We start from the raw sequence: 21,545 nt of genomic DNA, 5'->3' as shown, positions 1-21,545 counted from the left end.
GGCTGGAAAATTCTTCGTTGTGGGGGCTGTCCTGTGCCCCGTAGGGTGTTTGGGGCATCCCTGGACAGTGGCACCCACCTGGGCGGTGACAACAAAAAGACCTCGAGACAATGTTTGCGGGGGGCGGGGGGCCTGCCAAACCGCGGCCAGCTGAGAACCAGTTACGCCTTTACTGTCCGTGAGCGACTCTCACAGCTCCCTCCCCCAGAGTCCCCATGGAGAGTAGCCCGTCCCCCCCCCCCCCCCGCCCCGGGCGACCTCTCCACCCCTGGGAGAGCCACAACTAGAAACTGTAGGCGTTCCTGCTGCCATTTATTGTTTTGTCACATATTTACATTCCGCAGGAAACCTGTCCCGCGTCCGTCCACCAAGGCCTTTCGGTTCCTCGCTGGCCGGACTGCTCCAGACCCCCGGGCGCAGGCTTGAGGCCAAAGCCGGGGGCTCGGGGGTGTCAGACGTTCAGCAGGAGGGGCCGGTGCTCCTCCTCGGTGGCGTCGCTGGGAGGGATTTCGTAAATGACAAACAGGGAGGAGTACAAGCAGCCCAGGAAGGACACCAGGCTAGAGAAATACATGACCCCGTTGGTGCTGCCCACGGCCGAGGTCAGCGGCCCCAGCACCAGGGACACCAGGATCTGGGCCAGGAAGTACTGGCAGCTCAGCAGGGAGATGTCCACGCCCATGCCCCGCCTGGTGCCGTCCGCACCGGACCCTGCAAACTGATCCAGAAGGAGAAACACGTCAGCGGGCCACCTGGACAGCAAGGGGACCTCAGCCCCACGTTTCCTGCAGGCCCAGGGGACCCAGCGGGCTCACATTTTCCAGCGCCGACGTGCGCAGGGAGTTCAGCCAAGAGTTTAATAATATTTGTGTTCAGAGAGATGACGGCAACGAAAAGAATCCGTGACTAACAGGAGTGGAAGGGCCGTGTTCCCACGGGCCCGGGCGGCACAGAGGCTCCCTCTGGCTTGGGGATCTGGCCTTCCCCGGCCTCTCCCCGGAGAGACGGGCACTCCACGTCCCGGCCCGGCCCCCTCCCCAGCCTCTGGCCGCCACGATGCCTACGCCACGCTCGGAAACACCCTCTCACGGTCGCCGTGCCTGGTCCTTTGGCCCGGCGCTCGGAGGCCCCGTGGCCTCCACGGTGGGCACGTCTCCCTGCCTCCCACCCGTGCCCCCCTCCCCCGCCCCGGTGCGGGGGGGAAAACGCGCTCCTTGAGCGGGTCCGCAAGGGTGACGGTGGGAGGGGACAGGGTGGGTCCCCCCGCTGCTCCCCCAGCACAGGCCACCCTCACCCACTGAGGGCAGATGACGCCACCCCCACAGACCACCGTGCGCGCACCGCCGGGGGGGGGGGGGGGAAGGGGGGGCGGGGCCAGCGTGCCGGGCCCGCCTCCAGACGCGGCCGTGGTTGCCTCTGGGATATTGCTAAGCCCCCTTCCCGGGCAAGGCTGTGTCCTCGAGGGGCTGTGGAGGGGCCCCTCGTGTGTCCTGGGGAAACTGTGGCTCCCCGTGGCTACACACGGTTGGCAAGGCCACCGTGGTGGGGAGGTCACGGGTTAGCCCCGAACCTGCAACGGAGCAGAGACTGACAGGACTGTGAGCATCTAGGAGACCCTAGAGCCAGAGTCCCAAGGCTTTGAGCAGCGCGAGGGTGGCCCGAGGCTCTGGGCGTCCCTTGCCACCGGGTGGGGCAGCCTGGCGCCGGCCCATCTGCCTTCCCAGTCAGGGGGTCTCCCTCCCCTCTTGGTCCCTTGGGTGCCGTTGGCGCCGGCTGTGGCGGCTCTGCAGGTGCCGGCTGGATGTTCGGGTCGTGCACGGGGCTCACTCTCCAGCCGTCACAGCCTCAGCCCTGCCCTGGGGGAGAGTGCAGACGGGCCACTGCCTGTCCGCCTAGCTGGGAGTCCAGCTGCTGGCGGAGAAGGGGCTGGGAGGGGCCACCGCGGCTACCACCCAGAGGCCCCGGGTCTGGCCCCTTGTAGTGCCTGGGTCTCTGGGCCGATTGGACTTCTCACAAAAAATACTGTGCTCAGAGCCGGCCCCCACTGAGTTCATCAGAGACTCCAAACTCCTCACAACAACTCAGGATGCCTCCTGGGCCGGGCCTGGGGGAGGCGGCAGAGGCCCTGAATGAAAAGGGGGTGCGAAGAAACCCAGGTATCAAGGTGATCTTTTAATGCAGCATTTTAAAATCTCGAAATTACCGCAAAAAAAATCTTGGATGGGAGCATTGTCGGCCATAAGAAGGAGTGACGGACACACTGACAGGCCACGCACCTTGAGAACCTGATGCTGAGTGACAGAAGCCAGACACAGAGGCCCCGTGTGCGTGATTTCGTTTACATGAAACGTCCCGGACAGGCGAGTGCACAGGGGGCACAAAGTCGACTCGTGGTCGTGGGGGTGGGGGGGGGGTGTGCGGTGGAAAGAAGGGGGATGGCTAATGGGTGTAGGGTTTCTCTCGGGGGCGACGAAAATGTTCTGAATCGATTGTGGTGACAGTTGCACAGCTCTGTGGGTACATGGTATGCCTGAAAGGGGCGGACTGTATTGTGCGGTGTGTTCTAGCTCAGTAAGGCTGTTAAAGGAAAATCCATGCTGAACACAACATCAACATTTTATACAAAGGCAGGGCTCGGCTTCCTTTTTTATCCTTCTGCCTCAGACTCCACCGTGGCTCGGCACGGTGCCGCGACTTACCCGGTCTCTGCTTAAAGTCCTGCTACCGCGTTCAGTGCGGGGTTTCGGCACCAATTCCCGTCTTTCGAAATACCGCATTCTCCTATCATTGACCTTGATCACTGAGTTTTGTGTGTCCAAGGCGAGCCCCTGCTTGCCTCACCTGAGGCCCCGGGCGAACGGGTGACCCCGAAGCCTGACACTGGAGGACGCAAAGGGGCGGGCCTCCCCTTCCTCTCTCCCCGCCGCCCAAGTACTGCCACGAACGGGGCGGCTACGCGCTCAGGTCTGTGCCCTCTGCTGCCGGCCACTTGACATTCTCTTTTTTTTTTTTTTTTTTAATTTTTTTCAACGTTTATTTATTTTTGGGACAGAGAGAGACAGAGCATGAACGGGGGAGGGGCAGAGAGAGAGGGAGACACAGAATCGGAAACAGGCTCCAGGCTCTGAGCCATCAGCCCAGAGCCTGATGCGGGGCTCGAACTCACGGACTGTGAGATCGTGACCTGGCTGAAGTCGGACGCTTAACCAACTGCGCCACCCAGGCGCCCCACTTGACATTCTCAATGTGTGAACAGGCCCCTCGCTTTCATGGTGTAGCTGCTCTCAGGCTCATTTCTCGGGGTGTTCAGGGGGTTTCTCCAAGAAGCTGGGGGGTGGGGAGGGTGTGGAGGCCAGGCCCAGGCTGGCCTTTTCAGGACCCGAAGCAGAAAAATGGAAGCACTTACCTTTTTGTTCTGGTAGTAATCGCACAGAAGCGAGTAGGGCAGGGTGCACAGAGTGGAAAATAAAATCCCGTAGGTTATGCAGAGCGACAGGACCACGTACAGGTTCCTGGACAGGGTGGCGAGCCCGGTCCCCAGGCCAAAGGCCAGGTAGGCAATGAAGTACAGTGTGCGGATGCTGAGGTATTCTTCTAGCTTCTCAAGAATAGCTGCGGGCCAGAAAGGAGGGTGAGCAGGGGCACCGGCCGGTGGTCCCGGGGACTCCGCTTCCCTGGGCCACCTGCCCCCGGCTGGCCCTCCGGCTGGCAGGCAGCTTGCCCCAGGCCAGAAAGCCCGCGTGGGGGGCCGAGGGTATCAACAGGGTGGTCTCGAGCCCCCCAGCGCTGCTGCAGGGACAGAGGTCTTGGGCCGAAGCCCCACGGGGGCCCAGGGTGGGGGACGGGGAAGTAAAACCATTCTGGGGACGAGCCCGGCCGGCGGCCCGCCTGGCACCGCCTAGAGCTAAGAATGGTTTTTGTATTTGCAAATGGTTTTAAAAACAATCAAAAGGAGACAGATATTTTGTGACACGTAAAAATCACATGAAATTCCAATTCCCGTGAGCGCAAAGGAAGTTTTACCGGATCTCCGCCGTGAACACTGGTGAGACAGAAACATCTCGTCTGAGGCGGCTCCGAGCCACAGGGGCGGAGCCCAGGGGCTCCCCAGGGGCCACGTGGCCCTCGAGGCTGACCTCGCCCACCATCTGGGCCTTGACGGAACACGTGGGCCCACGTGGGCCGACGCTGAGATGGAATTTGCCCAGGCCCCCCGCTGGGACGGTACCCGGCACCCTGCAGGGACCCAACCTGGCTTCCTACGTCCCCTGTGTCCACCAACGCGAGCCTCGGGGTCATCTCGGCCTCTGGCCTCGGCTCTCCCCACCTGCCCTCCGTTCTCTCCTGCCTCTCCCCTCCCTCTGGACCCGTCGCCCCGAGACTCCACGTGGGAAGGGTGGGGGCGGCAGACAGCACGCCCGTCTGGGGGCGACGTCGATGTTGGGGCCTGGCCCCCACTCTGCCCTCGCTTGCGGGCCTGGCCTGTCTGCCCGCTGGCTTCCTCGGGTCTCGGTGGACACCCGGGCCCTGCCCCGCCGCCCGGCTGACCCCGACGGCTGTTCCACGACTGTGTCCCCCACACCCGGAAGCCACGCCTGCGGCTGCAAAGGCACCACCCTCCCTCCACTCGGCGTACGACCCCGCTAAAGCCATAACTCCCATGGGGGGCCCCCCACCCCGCCTCCCCCCCCCCCCGGGTGGCGGGTACCTGAGTAGAAGGCGGCGCTGAAGGCGTAAATGCACATCCCCCAGCAGCCCATGGTGACGCCGCTGTTGTATTTCTGATATTGTTCCGACGTGTGCGGGGCTTTGGGGTCTCCCTGAAACACCACCTCGCCCATGAAGTCCGTGTAGAAGAGCAGCATTCCCTCAAACGACAGCCACCCTGGGAGGAGGGAGGGGCTCGTGACCACCGGCCCGGACGCTGGCGTGGCCCCGTCTTTCCCCAACGGGGTTTTACTGATCGTCAAAGGAACACAGGGCCTTCGTCGCTTGGAAACTTAAAGAAGAAATTACCTATAGCCTTGCCACCCAGAGGTCACTTGACCTCTGTTAAGATTTTATAAGTTCCCTTCTAGCCTTTTTGAAAGCAAATACGCATCCTTATAAAAACACAAGCTCTGGGGAGCCCGGGTGGCTCAGTCGGTTGAGCGTCTGGCTTCGGCTCAGGTCATGATCTCGCGGTTCATGGGATCGAGCCCCGCGTCGGGCTCTGTGCTGACAGCTGGGAGCCTAGAACCTGCTCGGGATTCTGTGTCTCCCTCTCTCTCTGCCCCTTCCCTGCTCACACTCTGTCTCTCTGTCTCTCTCTCAAAAATAAACATTAAAAAAATTTTAATTATTAAAAAAAACACAGTTCTGTTGCTTGAAAGATGCTAGTCTGTTCTTTCTCTAAACATTATTGCCACAAGGAAAGCGAGTCGCTCACTCCCTCTAAATGCCTCATCCTGGGGGCGCCTGGGTGGCGCAGTCGGTTAAGCGTCCGACTTCAGCCAGGTCACGATCTCGCGGTCCGTGGGTTCGAGCCCCGCGTCAGGCTCTGGGCTGATGGCTCGGAGCCTGGAGCCTGTTTCCGATTCTGTGTCTCCCTCTCTCTCTGCCCCTCCCCCGTTCATGCTCTGTCTCTCTCTGTCCCAAAAATAATAAACGTTGAAAAAAAAAATTAAAAAAAAAAATAAAATAAATGCCTCATCCTGTTCCCCACTCGCCTCTCTGCAAGGGAGACAAGAAAATGCCTGTGGAACCGCAGCCACAGGCACGCGAGGGGGGGCATTTCACTGAGAGAAACGCGTCAGGAAGCGCAAATGTCGATACGGGCCCACTATCGCCGAGGAGACTGAGGGCTCCTTCAGTTTCACCTTCAGTAGCACAAGGGGGGTGGCATTTATTGGACCTCTTGAACCCCAATAATTATCATGCACAACTTCCTATGCTATTAAAATTCTTCAATAGCCCCATTTTAATGGCAGCAAAATACTGCACAAGGCGGACACGCCATTAATACATTTAACCCCTCTCCTCTCCTATTGTTCGTTTATACTTCCCGCACTCCCTGCCCCTGCTTCCCAGCTTCTGGCCATTATAAATCATGCTGTAATTAATACCCGGAACATAGATTATTTTTTTCTCAAGGAGACTTCACGCCCAGCACGGAGCCCAACGCAGGGCTCCAACCCACAACCCTGAGATCAAGACCTGGGCTGAGATCAAGAGTCAGACGCTTAACCAACCGAGTCACCCAGGTGCCCCTGGAACATACATTCTTGATAAAATTGCTGATGATGTTCTTGCAAAGAATACCAAGCAGGGCCACTGGGATAAAGGTTATGGGCATTCTCAACATTCTTGGCTGTTGCCGGGGCGCCTGGGTGGCTCAGTCGGTGAAGCGTCCGACTTCGGCTCAGGTCATGATCTCACGGTTCGTGGGTTCGAGCCCCGCGTCGGGCTCTGTGCTGACAGCTCGGAGCCTGGAGCCTGCTTCCGATTCTGTGTCTCCCTCTCTCTCTGCCCCTCCCCCACTCGGGTTCTGTCTGTCTGTCTGTCTCTCTCTCTCTCAAAAATAAACATTAAAAAAAAAGATTCTTGCCTGATGCCAAATTGCCTTCTAGAAAGTCATCCTGATTTATGGCCCACGATGTTTGAGAGCCTAGAGCATCTCAAATGCTTAATCAGCCTCAGAGGTTCAACGGCCCTACAGCAAGGAGGTACCACATGGAATGAGGTGAGAGCCAGGGCTTTTTCCGTGGCGATCGGAATGCCAAGGCCGGTGGGTTCAAGGCCGGTGCCGGGCACAGGCAGGCACGTGTGAGTGTCGGCACACATGTCCATCCCGGCTCTGAGAGCAGGACAGCAGTGAGGCTCAAACGGGCTTAAGACACAAGTCCCTCCAGTGGTACCACTTCACTGTGAATTGTCCCAGGAGCTTTTGGTAACGAGAATCCGGGCTCCGTGGAGACCCTGCGTCCCGCTCGGGGGAAGGGGTGTGCCTCGATTCGGGCCTACCTGGCCCTTCCTGGAGAAAAGCCCCCTCGGGCAGCCCCACGCCACGTCCTGCCCTTGGTGGCGTCTCAGGAGTCCTGAACTCATGGGAGATGACCCCCAGCCCGGGACGTGGCTCTCTGGGAGGCCGGCGGGGGAGGGAGCGGCCCGGGTCACAGGGCCGCGTCCCCGCAGCAGAGCGAGGCGGGGACACGGAGGCACCGGGAGGTTTGCCAAGAGCTCACCCAGGAAGTGGTTGACGCAGAGATTGCGAAGCGCCTTGGGCATGTTGCAGATGGTGACGCACAGGTGCCTCATGGACAGAGGCTGCCCCGACGGCTCGCTGGAGCCCGCCAGCTCGCTCTCGTACTTGACGCCGTTCAGTAAAATATTTGCCACCTGTGGAGGAAGCCACACAAACCTCCTCAACGGAGCAGCAAGTCGCGGCCGCCACGCCGAGGCGCGGATGTCGCCGCGACGAGAAAGTGAACGAGAGACACACGCGCGGGGGCCGCGAAGGTCCGCCTTCCCGGGCGGGGCCAGCCGAGCTCCGAGCGCCGCCCTGAACGACAGGGCCCACAGCAGGTCATCTCTTCTGGGACGTGGCACAGCTGGGAACAGAGCCCCGTGTCGGGCGTGCCCCCGCCTAGGCCCCAGGGCGGGAGATCCGTGCCACGGAGCGCGAGGGAACACCCCGTCGGACGTGAAACACACTTGAAATACAAGAAATATGGGTCAGTTCAAATCCAGATGGTACAGAAGTCCCTTCTCTTCCGCAACAGCGGGGGCTAGAAGACTTCGTGCCCGGTGACCGGGGAATCTGTTTAAAACTCTCTATCCACACGGAGGCCAAGTGAGCAGGTGCAGGGAGCGGACACGCTTACCTCGGCCCTCGGGGGGCGGGGTGGGGGTGGTCTAGATTTCTCTCTGGGGCCCAGGAGCACCGCTCCCCCCGGCAAACGTCAAATGCGCTCGCTGATCCGGTTTGCGAAGTCCTCCTGGGACGAGAAGGTGTCAACGCCACGGTCGCCCTACCTGGGCCGCTGGTGTAGACACCAGCCGGGTGACCTAACGGTTGTGTGAGCAGCGAGGGGCGGGAAGAGACGCACCACCCCCCCCCCCCCCCCGCCTCCGGGCGGGACCTCGTGCTGCGGTCAGCTCCCGGACATTCCAAGTGGGGACGCCAAGGAGGCCAACAGCCCATGGCACCGGCTCCCCGGGCAGCCATGCCCACTGAGCTTGTCACCCGTTTCTGCCGGAGGAAGACCACTCACATCACACTCGTGCCCGCTTGAGGCTGGGTGTGTTTATATTTAGCTCAGGATTCTTCCTCTCCTCGAAGAGCTGACTCACAAATTGTACTACACCGAGCATGGAAATAGAAGGGACTCAAGTGAGATTTTCAACCATAACTAAAGAGCTGTATCTAGAAGGCAGTTTGAATTTTTTGGTTTTGGAACAGCATAGGCTGGTCGGGGATCGACAAAAGGTCTGACCGATTGCTCCGATGTCATCAATGAACGAAGAGAACGCCCTTGACCTGAGCGATTAGAGAAATCTCTCTCTTCTGACAATAAGGGGATGTCCTGACCCTCTAGTGACTTCGGGTTCTTCAAACCTTTCCCAGATCTGGACCCTGGAGATGTGCTCGGTGCTGCCCACGGGGGAGCCTCGAGACCTCCCCTCAAGGAGGCCACGCACCTGCCCGGCACCCTGCCTCGGGGCGAGAGGACGGTCGCCCTTACGAGACGATGGAGACCCACGAAGACTAAGCCCTAGCGCCCCGGAGAAAAGCAGACCAGACCCACAGGCGCACTCGAGGACGGAACAACGAAGAGAAAAGGAACGGCCGCCTCGACACGTGTCTCCGGTCCGCCTCCCCCTGAGTCAGGGAGCCCATCGGTCCTCCCGGGCGCACAGAGGGGCCGCCTGGCCGGGGGACAGCCCCGTGTGGGTGCACTTCACGGGGACACGCAGCCCTGCCGTCGGGCAGACACGTCAGCAGGCCACGCTTCCGAGCCACCCGGCCTTCAGGACGGCCCGCCTCCCGCGCGCCTATGCGGGCTGAACACGGTTGTACGGGGCTCCTGCCCGGGCAACTCCGAGTTCTTACTGACATTCTCGCTCACCCTTGGCACAGGCGGGCCGCGGAACTATTATGGGTCCTGCAACTGACGAAATACCTTCCTGTGATTTCAAGCAGCCTCCTCAAGACAACGGAGTCCGACGGCGGTTAAAATCCCGCCTTGTCAGCCGGTGGCCCTGCAGCCGATCCGACGTGTACTAAGTACAACGCAAACAGCCTTCCGGAAGGTTCTCGGCCTGCACAGACCCTGCCGTGCGCTGCCTTTTAGAATGCAGAGTCCTGAGAGCTTCTGGGGCGGCCGGCGGAGGCCGGACGCCGGGAGAGGGACGCGGGGAGGGCCCGGAAACGCGTGCCAGGTTTTCCGTTCGGTGTCCACCTTTGCGGGAGACGCGGGCAGCAGGTTCGCGCCGCCAAGGTGGGGGGGTGGGTGTGGGGGGGGGGGAGCAGGAGGGGCTGCAAATGCAGATGCTTGCAACAGGCTCGCTGCAGCCTCGTCCTGGCCTGGGTGGCCTTCGGGCAAACGTGGCCGCATCTCAAAGGAGTGTCCCTTTAATGGTGGCCCATGTATTAAGCCATCGATGGGCCCGTGACAGACACCCTGAACTCCCTCGTGGGGGGGAGGGCGGTCTCTTCACCGACGCGTGGGGCTTGTCTATTTAGATCCGCAGACCTTCTGATCCCCCCCAGCAGGGAGGGCTCCGGATGTCTTTCCAGAGCGACAACCCCTCTCCATCTAACTGGGGGCTGGGGGGCGGTGGACAACACACAGTGACAACACACGCTGACCCGTGGTCCCCCTCACCCTGACTTTTACCTGCTGACTGAAGGTCACGTTCCTCCTCCGGCTGGTTTCGGGGCTGCCTCCTCCGGCCGCATCCGGGATGGCCAGGGTCTGGGGTCTCTTCAGGATCCCGGCCGATCGCGGTTTGGGGGCGTCCAGGGAGCCCACCCTCAGCACGTCCCCGTCGGGGCCGGCGGCCAGCGCCACCTCCCGCCTGTCCCCGAGGCCGCGGTCCTGGCGGTAGAAGCCGTCGGGGGCCCGGGGGAAGCTGAGGCTAATGGCCTGTGGCGGGGCGCTGCTGGGGATGGCCAGGTAGTTGTCGTGGCCGCCCGTGAAGCAGTCGATGAGCACGCTGTCGATGTTGGAGGTGGCGAAGGACGAGGCGAACTCGTTGATGCCGGTCAAGGAGCCGTCCCTGCTGGTGAAGCTGCCGTACTTGGGCGTCAGGGGGCTGAGCGGGGAGATGGGGCTGGAGAAGCTGGCGTACAGGCTGGTGGCCGGGTGGCAGGGGAGGGGCTCGCCGGCCCCCTCCTCGCACAGCATGGGCGGGGAGGGCGGCAGGGGGAGGCTGGGGCTCTTCATGGTGGCCTTCTTCTCGCCGGGGGGCCGCAGGGGTCTCTCGGGGATGCTGACCAGTGTGAGGACGGTGGTGATGCTCAGGGTGACCGCGGTGAAGATGTAAATGACCCTCAGCTGCCCGCCCAGGGCTCTCCCGAAGCTGGTTTTGTCCCAGTGGATGCCCCCGACCACGTACCCGAATCCTCCTCCGAGGCCTGCGGAGAGAAGCGGGGTTAGGTCCCCGGGGCAGGGAAGGCCCTCAACGGTCGCGGTTCCAGACCATCATTCTGGGAGAGTAAGGACCGTGGTTCTTACTCAGGTTGCTTACTCAAGTGTGTGTGTGTGTGTGTGTGTGTGGCGGGGGAGGGGGGACCACGTGGCCACCCTGTGTCTTGCTCGCCCGATGCCAGCATCCTCATACACGGCCACCATTAAGAGTCACCCCTAATGGTGACCGAGGACGGCCACCCTGGTGACTAGCTCTCCGGGTCAGCGGGCCACCGGGACACAACAGGGCTGCGGGAATCCGGTCCTTTCCTCTGCTCCCGCTTGCTGTATCCCAAGGCCTCCGGGAACAGGTAAAGGGCAAACTGATTTGTGCAGCACAACGTTAAAATGCAGGCAATGCCGCGTTGCAGCCGGCCCCCGGCACGACATATACTCACCTCCAGAAAGTGCTGCTCCCCCTACCCCCCAGCTGCCCCCCACGTCCCAGCGCCCCCCCACCCCAGGCCCCTTCGCCGCTACACTGTGGGTCTCGTGTGTTATCTGGAGCCCGTCTACTGGTTGGGAGGCGAGTCTGTTTACTTCTGCTGCTGAAGAGGAACCTGCTTCCCCGCAGCGTGTGGGCTCTCTGGCTGCCCTCCGCTTTGGGGGCAAGCAGCCACTGTTAAATAGTAACTCTTTTTTAAAAAAAAAAATTATTGGGGCGCCTGGGTGGCTCAGTCGGTTGAGCGTCCGACTTCAGCCAGGTCACGATCTCGCGGTCCGTGAGTTCGAGCCCCGCGTCGGGCTCTGGGCTGGTGGCTCGGAGCCTGGAGCCTGCTTCCGATTCTGTGTCTCCCTCTCTCTCTGCCCCTCCCCCGTTCATGCTCTGTCTCTCTCTGTCTCAAACATAAATAAACGTTAAAAAACAATTTTTTTTAAAATAAAAAAAATTATTAATTTTTCAGAGAGAGCAGGGGAGGGGCAGACAGAGACAGGGACAGGGGATCCGAAGCGGGCTCTGCGCTGACAGCTCAGAGCCTGGAGCCTGCTTCTGATTCTGCCTCCCCCAGTCGCGTTCTGTCTGTCTCTCTCTCTCAAAAATAAATAAACATTAAAGGAAATAAAAAGAAAAAAAGAAACACAGAGAAGGAACTATTAAAAAACTGGACAAAGGACTCGCATGTCTATTTAATGTCTGTTTCTCCAAAGAAGACATACAGATGGCCAATAAGCACATGGAAGGACGCTCAACTTCACGAGCGTTTAGGGGAATGCAGATCAAAACACAACGAGATTCTGCTTTGCACCCATCAGGATGAGTCGTATCAGAAAAAAAGAAAAGAAAAGAAAAGAAAAGAAAAAAAACAGAACATGACAAGGGCTGGCCGGGAGATGTGGTGACATCGGAGCCTTTGTGCTTTGCTGGTAGGAGGCAAAATGATACAGCTGCCACGGGGCACAGTGTGGAGGTTCCTCAAGAAATTTAAAAGAGAAATACCGTAAGATCCAGTAATTCTACTTCCGGGTTCATACACCAAAGAATCGAAAGCAGGGTCTCGGAGAGTTATCTGCACACCCGTGTTCGTGGCAGCAGTATTCACAGCAGCTGAAACGTGGAAGCTACCCCTGTGTCCATCAACGGGTGAGCGGATAAGCGAGATACGTACGATCTGTACGCACAACGGGATGTTATTCAGCCTGAAGCGGGAAGGAAATTCTGACACCCGCTACGACATGGATGGACATTACCGGAAGTGAGATAAGCCCAAACCCCGCACTGGTCCTGCCGAGACCCCTCCAGAAGTTCCCTGGACCCACAGCCACACGGGTGTATGAACAGAGTCCGGCAGTGGCATTTTCTAGAAGAAGCGACAGAGGCCCGGACAGCCTGAGCCGTCTGCCCCCAGGTCGCACAACAAACAGGAGGACACCGATTCAGGCCTCCCACCCCTCCGTCCGGGTCCCACACGACCCCGTCTTGTCACGTCTTTCCCTTGACGTTGACAAACACCTTCCACCTCTATTTTAAGTGGGATTGTCTTAGTCCGTTTGATGTTGTAACAGGATACAGGTTTTATATTGAGAAAGCTGGGAGTACTGATTTGTACGGGATAGTTTGATAACCAAAGAGCACCCTGAATTCTCTTACTGCTCTGCGGTGAATTCTCTGGAAGTTTTCACCTGCCCCGTCACTGAGCCCATTGGTGATAACCCTCAAAGCAACAACTTTGAGTGGCTGGACCCACCAAGGTCCCAGCTGAGGCTGAACAAGGCGAAACTCCGCCTTCTTATTTCAACCCTCAGGTGTGAACAACCGACCTTTTTGTTGTCTAGATGGTGCCATCATTTTGCAGGGTTTTTTGCTCTGTTTTGTGTGTGTGTGTGTGTGAGAGAGAGAGAGAGAGAGAGACGTCACCATTTAAAATGGCCCCCACGTGTAGCGTTGATGTACTGCTGTCTCTTGTTGGTAAGTTCGAGAAAGCTGTGATGGGTCTTATGAAGAAGTGTGTGAGATGAGCCTTGTTCAGGGACGTGTTACAGGGCTGTTGGCCATGGGCTCAATGGCACTGAATCTGTGATATACATTCCAAGGGTGTCTTTAAATAGAAACACATAAAACAAGTTTAGGTATTGATTGGTTGATGAAAATGTGACCAGAGGTTCACAGGGAGCTAACCCTGTACTTTTCCTTGGGGCAGTGACTCAGTACTGGCTAATTCAGGCTTCATGGCGACTCTGTAGAATGTAACTACTCGAACGATGAGAATAAACTATACATAAGGCTATATACACAGATAGTTACGTACACACATTTATAGCTATATCTATAGTTCATATACATATGCGCATGTACCAGCATTATATATTATTACTAAAATATATCATTTGAGATATATATTTTCTTCTTTTTAAGTATATTTTATTTTATTTTTGAGAGAGAGAGAGAGAGGGAGTGGGGGAGGGCCAGAGAGAGAAGGAGGGAGAGAATCCCAAGCGGGCTCCGTGCTGTCAGCATAGAACCCGACGTGGATTCGAACCCACGAACCGTGAGATCGTGACCGGAGCCGAAACCAAGAGTCGGCCCCGTAACCCACTGGGCCCCCAGGCGCCTCTGAGACATAGTCACCTCAGTGGTCATCTGTACGTGTGAGTTCAGCCCCCCGTGCCTCCGCGCTGTGGACACCTACCCGCCAGGAGGGCGTGGATGTTGAGGCCGCGGTCCTGGTCGGCGGGGCCGCACACGTCCATCATGTAGGCGTGGCTGGGGTTGTCTGCCGAGTCCGCACTGAAGTCCACCAGCACGACCCCGCACACCGTGAGCAGGAGGCCCCACTTGTGGTTGTCAGCCGAGTCGGCCAGCGCCGCGCCCAGGTCCCTGCCGTTGAGCAGGAGCGAGAGGCCCAGCAGCGCCCCTGCGGACAGAGAACCGACGTGACTGGAGGAAACGCGGAGCAGCCCGGGGCTCGAGTCGAGCATCTTTAGGGCCCCGGAGAATTCCTCTGTAATCAAACTTCAAGCAGAGCCCATCGGAAAAGTCACCCGCAGACTCACCATATATATATATATATATATATATATATATATATATATACTTTTTTTTTCGGCTTGGGTCGGGGTTTTTTATTTTGTCAAGCAGAGCAGGAACGACATACACGTTATTAACTCACTCTTAAAAAACCAAAGTGATGTATTCTCACAGTGACCTCGGGCCAGGCTAGGGGTGCGCCCTGCCCCCACACCCGAGAAATGATCTGTATATCCCTGCTTCGGTCACCAATGGATGGTCTAGGTTTTGCTAAGAGGAAGCAGTTGGGGCCTTTTTTCCTTTCCTTTCTTTTTTCTTTCTTTTTTTTTTTTTTTTCCACTTTATTTCAATTCCAAAACGACAGACCTATAGCCAGGACAAGAATGAAAGGGCGTCTCCTTCCAAACCTTGAGGTACATCGGTCACTCCAAGCACCCAACAGTGGCTGCAGTAGGAATCCTGAAACAGAGCAGGCCAGTGGTCATTGCGGGGGTCCCCACGGCACCCTGGGCTGGACAGTGAGGGAGACTCATCACACCCCTCAAACACCTGCACCCCTGCGTCCCGGGGCAGCAAAAGAACAGACGATAAAACTCGGAGTACACAGCCCTAAGCTCGGAAAACAAAAGACAGAGTCTTGGGAAAGCTCAGCTTCCCCCCCCCCGCTACATTTTCTAGTCAGGCCCCCCTAAGGCCCTAAGCAGCCATGACCTTCCTTGGGAATCCAAGGAATTCCAGGACCTCCCAGCCCCAAACCACAGGAAGCTTTATCGCTTGGATCCTCCAATGACAGCTCCGTGTAAGATGGTGGGAATCCTCGGGGTCTGCGAAATTCCTGTTCTGGAGTCTGGTTTCGACAGAGTCCCTTAAAATATGGGGTGTGACGACGACCATACCTGTGTTTTCCCACAGCCCCAGACTAATGAGTGGAACTTAACTCTCGTTCCTCCCTTGGCCCCTGGGGCCCCTCTAGCTGCTTCGACTCGGGCTTCCGGAAGCTTCCAGAGGTTTCCGGAGGCCATCCGCCATCGGGGCTGAGCTGGGGCTCACCGAGGATGGGGCTGATGAACCACACCAGACTGTAGAGCTGGTCGGGCAAGCCCATCTGTAGGAGCACGGGGGTCACATATGCTGTCTCCATGGCATAGCTGAACTCGATGCCGAAGAGAATACAGCCATTGAAAAGCAGCTCCCGGAAGGACCGCTGAGGGTGCAGGTCCCCAAAGTCCACCAGCTCGATGGGACATGGGGTGTTGGGGGGCGGGGGCGGGGAGGGACGAATGTACTTCCTCCTCTTGGGGTGTCGTTTGAAGTTGTTGGCTCGGTGGCTGATGTGCCGGGTCACGGACCCCGTGTAGCCGGAGATCTGAGACCTCCAGAAGTCCTGAGGAGCCAAAGTGGGGAGCAGAGCCTCTCCCGGAGGGGTGCCGCTCGCCGGGGGGATCATCGTAGGGGGGGCCGGTGCGAGTGCCTGCGGGGAAAGCCCGTTTGGGGGCGACGGTGACTCACCAGGGCCTCCACCACGAGAGTTGATTTTTCCAGGTGGATCCCTCCCACCCCCCCCCCCCCCCCCCAAGCTGGCACCTGCTTGTCCTTCTCATTTGAGAACGGATGAGTTCACGGTGCAGAACCCTTAGAGTCAAACGCTGTGCCCCCCAAAGTAGAGCCTACTGCTTGTGGGTGATGTCACCGGGCCTCAGTTTTGACTCAGTGCAGCTCCTACTCAGGAGACCAAAGCTGACGCTGTCCCCCTGCCCAGAGGGAGGACCCCAGCCCTCAGGTCCCTGCGCTGAAGTTCAAGGGGACCGACCCCGCCCCCTTGGCTCCACGAGGAGGAGTGGAAGCAGCCAGGCTATTTTAGGACCTGCAGCCCATTCTGGGAACTATTTTTGCCTTTCCCTGCAGGTCCCAGGGGAGCCCCGCGGCAGGGACAGGCTTGGGGCAGGACCCACCGACACACACCCTGAGTGCACGGTCAGGGGACAGTCCTTCCTTCGTGCGATGGAAAGTCGCAGCGGTCACCTTGCCTAACGCTTACGTCTACTCTTCCCAGAAGGCTGGGGCCCTTGCCTAAAAGCAGATGCATGAATTTAATTCAAGGCCTTTCCTTACAGCACCAATGGGTGAGTGAATTTGTAGTCAAGTCAGGAGAATGGAGACTTTTAGCGTGTTTGAAAATGCTCTCTTTAAAGAAATAAACCAAACGCCCTGAATAGGAATACAAGTTACAAAAAAAAAAAAAAAAAGTGAGGAACAAAAAGAAGCAGGGGGGTGAGAAATGGATCCCCACCCCCCGCCGCCCCCACCCACCCTCAAATCATTTTTTGGAGCAATCTTCACAACGCCCAAGCCCCAGGTAGGAAGTTAGCAAGGGCGCAGCCTTCTTCCCGCTCCCTGGGGTTAGTAGCAATCTGCCACACAGAGACCTGTTCCTGGTCATGCAACTGCCCTTCACTGCTTTGGGATTAATCTAGATGTTGAAAGAATGGATTCCAGTATGTTGACCTGTGCATTTTGGCCAACGTCAATTTTACTAAGCCTGGGGAGAGGAAGGCTACCAAAGTTGGAGGGAAAGAGGCAGATAAAAACACAAGAGGGGCACCTTCTAGGATTACGCCTGGCCTCTGGGACAGCTCACCCCATCTGCCTCGCAGAAAAGCAACTGCCTACATTTCCTTTGAAGTCCTTCCTGAGAAGCAGGTCCCAAACTCAAGACAACACCCCCCAACATTGACCAACTTCCTGCCAAGGACACTTGTTATTTACCAAGATAAATATTATAAGCTTTTTTTTTCAAAATTACTTTTTAAAAAATGTTTTTATTCATTTGAGAGAGAGAGAGAGAGAGAGAGAGAGAATGAGCAAGGGAGGGGCACAGAGAGAGGGACAGAGGATCCAAAACAGACTCTGGGCTGTCATCACAGAGCCTGACACGGGATTCGATCTCACCAACAATGAGATCATGACCTGAGCCAAAATCAAGAGTCGGACACTTGACTGAGCCACCCAGGCACCCCTTTCAAAATTACTCTTAAGCTTTAAAAATGAGGCCCTTATTTCTGACGTTAACTCACCGCCTTCCATCACACCGTCACTAATCCATAACTTCCTTATGAAGCTCTTCAAAATGCCTCATCACTCCAGATTTGTATCCTAGACTCCACCCCCTACCCCACCTGCTCAGGGATTATCTTCCTTCTGTTCAGAAGACACGAACAGCGGAAGTGATTTTCTTTAGAGACACCCTGGCAGGATCTAGAGCACCGTGTTAACCCACCAACCCATCCACCCACCTACTTACCCACCCAACCATCCACATGCACACCACACATCCACCCCATGATCTTCTAATCCACGCACCCACCTTTCCAACATGCACGCATGCATGCATCCACCCTTCCAAACATCCACTCTGATCCATCCACCCATCCATGCATGCATCCATCCGTCCATGCATCCATCCATCCATGCATCCATCCATCCTTCCAAGCATCCATCCATGCATTCATCTACCCACCCCTACCCATCCCCCACTCATCTACTCATTCACCCTTCTACCCATCCATTCATTCACCAACCTACCCATCTTCCCATTTGGCTGGGTACTAAGTACCAAGACACTGAGATCAGAGAGACAAAAGAAAGACAAAGTTCCTGCCCCTGAGTTGGGTGGGAGGTGGAGGGAAGGAGTTCTAAGCAGTGGGAACCACCTGTGTAAAGGAGAAGTGTGTGCAACAGTTGGGCACCGTGTCAGCATGGTGGGAGATGAGGCCACTGGGAAGGGATCAGCTGACGATGCAGGGCCTTGTGGCCCTGCTAAGAGATGCATTTCACACCGGGATGACGGGGACGGATGTACCCAGAGACCCAGTCTACTCTTGCCTCTGTGGCTTATCTTATGGCCTCAGAAAGATCCCACGCTATGTCCAAAACAAAGGCAGATATACCTAAGAACTATGTAGGCAGGTAGTACTTCATGAAAAACACGATCCGTTTGTGACAATTAAGTCAAGCTTTTTTTGTTTTTAAAGCTAAACTTCTTGATTGTGCTCTTCCTATTCTAGCTCAGGCCCTTGGACATAGTAAATATTCCAGAAAAATCTGTCCTTTGGCCAGTCTTGCCTTTAAAAGCCCAGGTGGCTGTTAGCATTCTCCGGAGCGTCACTCTCTCGTTAAAACCACAGAAACCAAGAGCCCATTGGAACACCACTTAATCGGACCATCTCCTTGAAAGTCAGAAGGAAGACCTTTGGCACAAGTGTGTGGGGAGCTTGACCTGACCCCACCCGCCCGGTCATAGCCCCACATCCACGGCAGTGACTAACTCCCTCTCTGCCTCTCCGCCATCGCTCTTTCCTATAAGCATGTTACCCCCATAGAGTGAACTTAAGTGCACGGGCATTAGAAACCTTGCCTTTCATTTTGGAATGAAGAACCATGGGCCACCCTGGAAGAATTTCAGATTCAAACCGCATATAGTAGAAGCATATTTTTGAAAAGCGGAGACTGTTCAACCTTTCTTAGAATGAACTCTGTGGATAACCCATGTCTCTACCTGTGATGTGACCACTTCACCATCACCTGCCCGCCACCCCCAGCTTTAAAACACAGCCTGCAGCCTGTCCTAGTGAAAGGGAGACCCTAACACCCCTGCCTTACCGCCCACCCCCCGGCATCTAAACCAGAAATGAAACCTGGACTTGAAGAAGTCTTCCCTGATTTTCAAATTTTGGGGCCAACGTTACTATTTTCATTCCAAAAATACATTTACTAAACGCTGTCCATGAAAGTTCATTCTAAGAAGAATGTCTGAAATTAATTTTTGAATGTTATAAGAAAGGAAAGTGAAATTTAAAATAATGAAATAGAATTTTGATACATGAATACCAATATTTACCAATCTTGCCATCTTGATCACATTATGTGAGCATTCAGTCCAAAAAAATCTATATGTCTATACTTATATCTATATGTCTATATCTATATCTATATCATCTCCCTGGACCCACAAAAGTTATATACTGGGCCCACTGTGCTTCTAGAATACAAAGGATGTTTCAAGTAATGAATCCCTCAAACTGTGGAATGGGAAGATTAAATGGCAAATGATTCATAAACATAAACAATGCCCATGCCATTTGAATGCTGAAAGTGACCCTACTGTGAGCCAAATGATTTCCTCATTTCTTTCTCCTCTTCTTTATATGACACAGGTTTCCCGCCTGGGATCACACGGGGCCACATCCCTTCCCCGCTCTCCCTTCCGCCAGTTCTCAAAGTTAATACTTGAAGGAACCATCCCCAGGCCAGCAAAGGGCTGCGGGGACCGAGGGGGTGTATTTAACGAGCTGGTTACTGAATTGCGGCCATTCCTCACTTTTGCTCTCTGGAATTCGGCCCCTCCCTGACAACCAACTGATCCAGAAACCCCTGGTCAGGTGCACACCGAACTTGGGTTTCATTAGCACCTGATTCTCCTTCCCTACGAAGGCTGAAAAACATAAACATTATGGTAACCCCAGAAATAACCCGAGAAGTTTATTGATGAGGTTGGAATGAACTGAATTGCTGTAAGCCTCCTGTTTCAACCGTGGCAAGAAAGCAGAAACCCTGGGCCGTAAACTCATCATAAACTCAATCCTGGGATGCTGACAGAGGTCCTACCACAACCCCCTGCCAGCAGGAGGGTTCAGCCTCAGGCCGAAGGCAAACCGGAAGCTGATGACACCTGCCCAGGTGACCCGGGATCAGGCCTCCGGCACCAATAGGCACCGCGCAAGCCTGGGGCAGGTCCCAGTGTGTGCCAGGGTGGAATCAATCCTGTCACCCAGCGGCCGCCCTCCTCTGGGCCGAGGGTTCCGCACCCAGGGCGGGGGCGAGGCCGGGGCTCCCTTTACAGGTCAATCAGTTAGGCATCAAGGAAGAACAAAGGTCTCCGTGCCAACCTCCAGCCCCAGTCGTGGCACTGTGACTACCCGGGGGTCGGGGGCGGGGGGGAGGGGGTGGCCTACGCCGCGTCGCTCCGGCGCAAAGCCCGGCAGCTGTGCTGGGGGGGGGCGCGGGAGGAGATGGGGGTACCTGCGGCTCGAGACAGGAGGCATCCCCTTCCGAGGCCGGGCTCCCGCCTGGCCCGCGCGCAGCTCGGGTCCCCGCCCGGCAGCCCCCGGCCCGCCGCTGCGGCTGCAGCATCACCCCGCGGGGCGGGGCCGTGACGTCACCCTGCATCCCGCGCCGCCCGCGGCCCCGGTACCCGCAGCGCATCCTTAAAGCGGCACCGCCCCGCCTCGGCCCGCACCCCTCCCGCCGCCGCCGGGAAAGCCCCGGGCCCTCCGCGGGAGAGTACGATTTCAGTTTAGGAACGGGTTGGTGGAAGACGGAGATGTTAACGCGCTGTGCTGCAATATCTTCCTAGGCCCACGAGGTCTCCTTTTTATTGTTATTACTGTTACTCATTATGATTTTATAAAACACACACTCATGTTGGCTGATCCTTGAACCACCGGGTGCTCCGGGCACTGTGCCCACTGCACAGAACGGGTAAGTCGGTCCCGCCCACAACTTCTGTACTGCATTCCCCTAGGCCCTTAACGTGTACCAGGGCCTTCTCCGCGTCGCTGTTCTAGGGACTGGGGTCACAGCAATGGCCAAAAGAGACCAAAGTTCCTGCCCCTGTGGCGCAACATCGTAGACAGGGGGAGCCACGTCAGTCAAGACAAATATCACACGTCCGTGATGTGCCAGAAGATGGTTGCTCCCCAGAGAAGGAGCGGGGACTGTGGGGCTGGGGAGGGGGCCCTGTTGCGGTTTGCTTTTGTTTTAAGTTTTAAATATAACTGGCCGTCAAGTTAGCTGACATGCAGGGTATACAGTGTGCTCTTGGCTTCGGAGTAGACTCTCCCGATCCACTGCTGACATACAACACCCAGTGCTCATCCCAGCAAGGACCCTCCTCAGTGCTCTTCACCCATTTTCCCCGCCCCCCCAAACCCCGCCCCCCCATCAACCCTCAGTTTGCTCTCTGTATTAAAGAGTCTCTTATGGTTTACCTCCCCCTCTGTTTGTAACTGTCTCCCCCCGCCCCCCGCCCTTTCCTGTCCTCCATGGTCTTCCGTTAAGTTTCTCAAATTCCACATATGAGTGAAAATATATGATATCTGTCTTTCTGTGACTCACTTTTTTCGCTTAGCATGATACCCTCCAGTTCCATCCACATCGTTGCAAGCGGCAACATTTTTTTTCATCGCCGAGTAGTATTCCACTATATATATATATATATATATATATATATATATACATATATATATATGTATATATATATATATATATATATCATCTTATTTTTTAAAAAATTTTTAACGTTTATTTTTGAGAGGCAAAGAGAGACAGATCATGAGCGGGGTAGGGGCAGC

The 21,545-nt window shown here is 56.5% G+C and overlaps 1 protein-coding gene across 1 annotated transcript; it reads right to left on the bottom strand.

Moving 5' to 3' along the window:
- Positions 1-295: 295 nt before the first annotated feature.
- SLC45A1 (solute carrier family 45 member 1) lies at positions 296-20,286 on the bottom strand. Its single transcript, XM_030327686.2, has 9 exons — positions 20,215-20,286; positions 15,187-15,607; positions 14,503-14,595; positions 13,799-14,023; positions 9,879-10,618; positions 7,224-7,377; positions 4,709-4,885; positions 3,407-3,612; positions 296-718 (listed from the first exon to the last, which is right to left on the bottom strand). The coding sequence occupies exons 2-9, from the start codon at positions 15,581-15,583 to the stop codon at positions 452-454; spliced, it is 2,259 nt and encodes a 752-aa protein (XP_030183546.2). The 5' UTR covers positions 15,584-15,607; positions 20,215-20,286; the 3' UTR covers positions 296-451.
- Positions 20,287-21,545: the final 1,259 nt, after the last annotated feature.

Source organism: Lynx canadensis, chromosome C1 (assembly GCF_007474595.2).
Source record: "Lynx canadensis isolate LIC74 chromosome C1, mLynCan4.pri.v2, whole genome shotgun sequence".
In the NCBI taxonomy this organism is placed as follows: Eukaryota; Metazoa; Chordata; class Mammalia; order Carnivora; family Felidae; genus Lynx; species Lynx canadensis.
The sequence above is the reverse complement of the archived record's forward strand: the minus strand, read 5'-3'. Positions and strand labels throughout refer to the sequence as shown.

Bases quoted from the DNA above. Each gene is read 5' to 3' on its own strand.
- SLC45A1 (XM_030327686.2), bottom strand. From the start codon at position 15,583: ATGATCCCCCCGGCGAGCGGCACCCCTCCGGGAGAGGCTCTGCTCCCC. The intron at 10,619-13,798 runs GTAGGTGTCCAC...TTCTCTCCGCAG, and splicing joins CATCCACGCCCTCCTGGCGG to GCCTCGGAGGAGGATTCGGG. The intron at 719-3,406 runs GTAAGTGCTTCC...CTTCTGGATCAG, and splicing joins ATTACTACCAGAACAAAAAG to TTTGCAGGGTCCGGTGCGGA.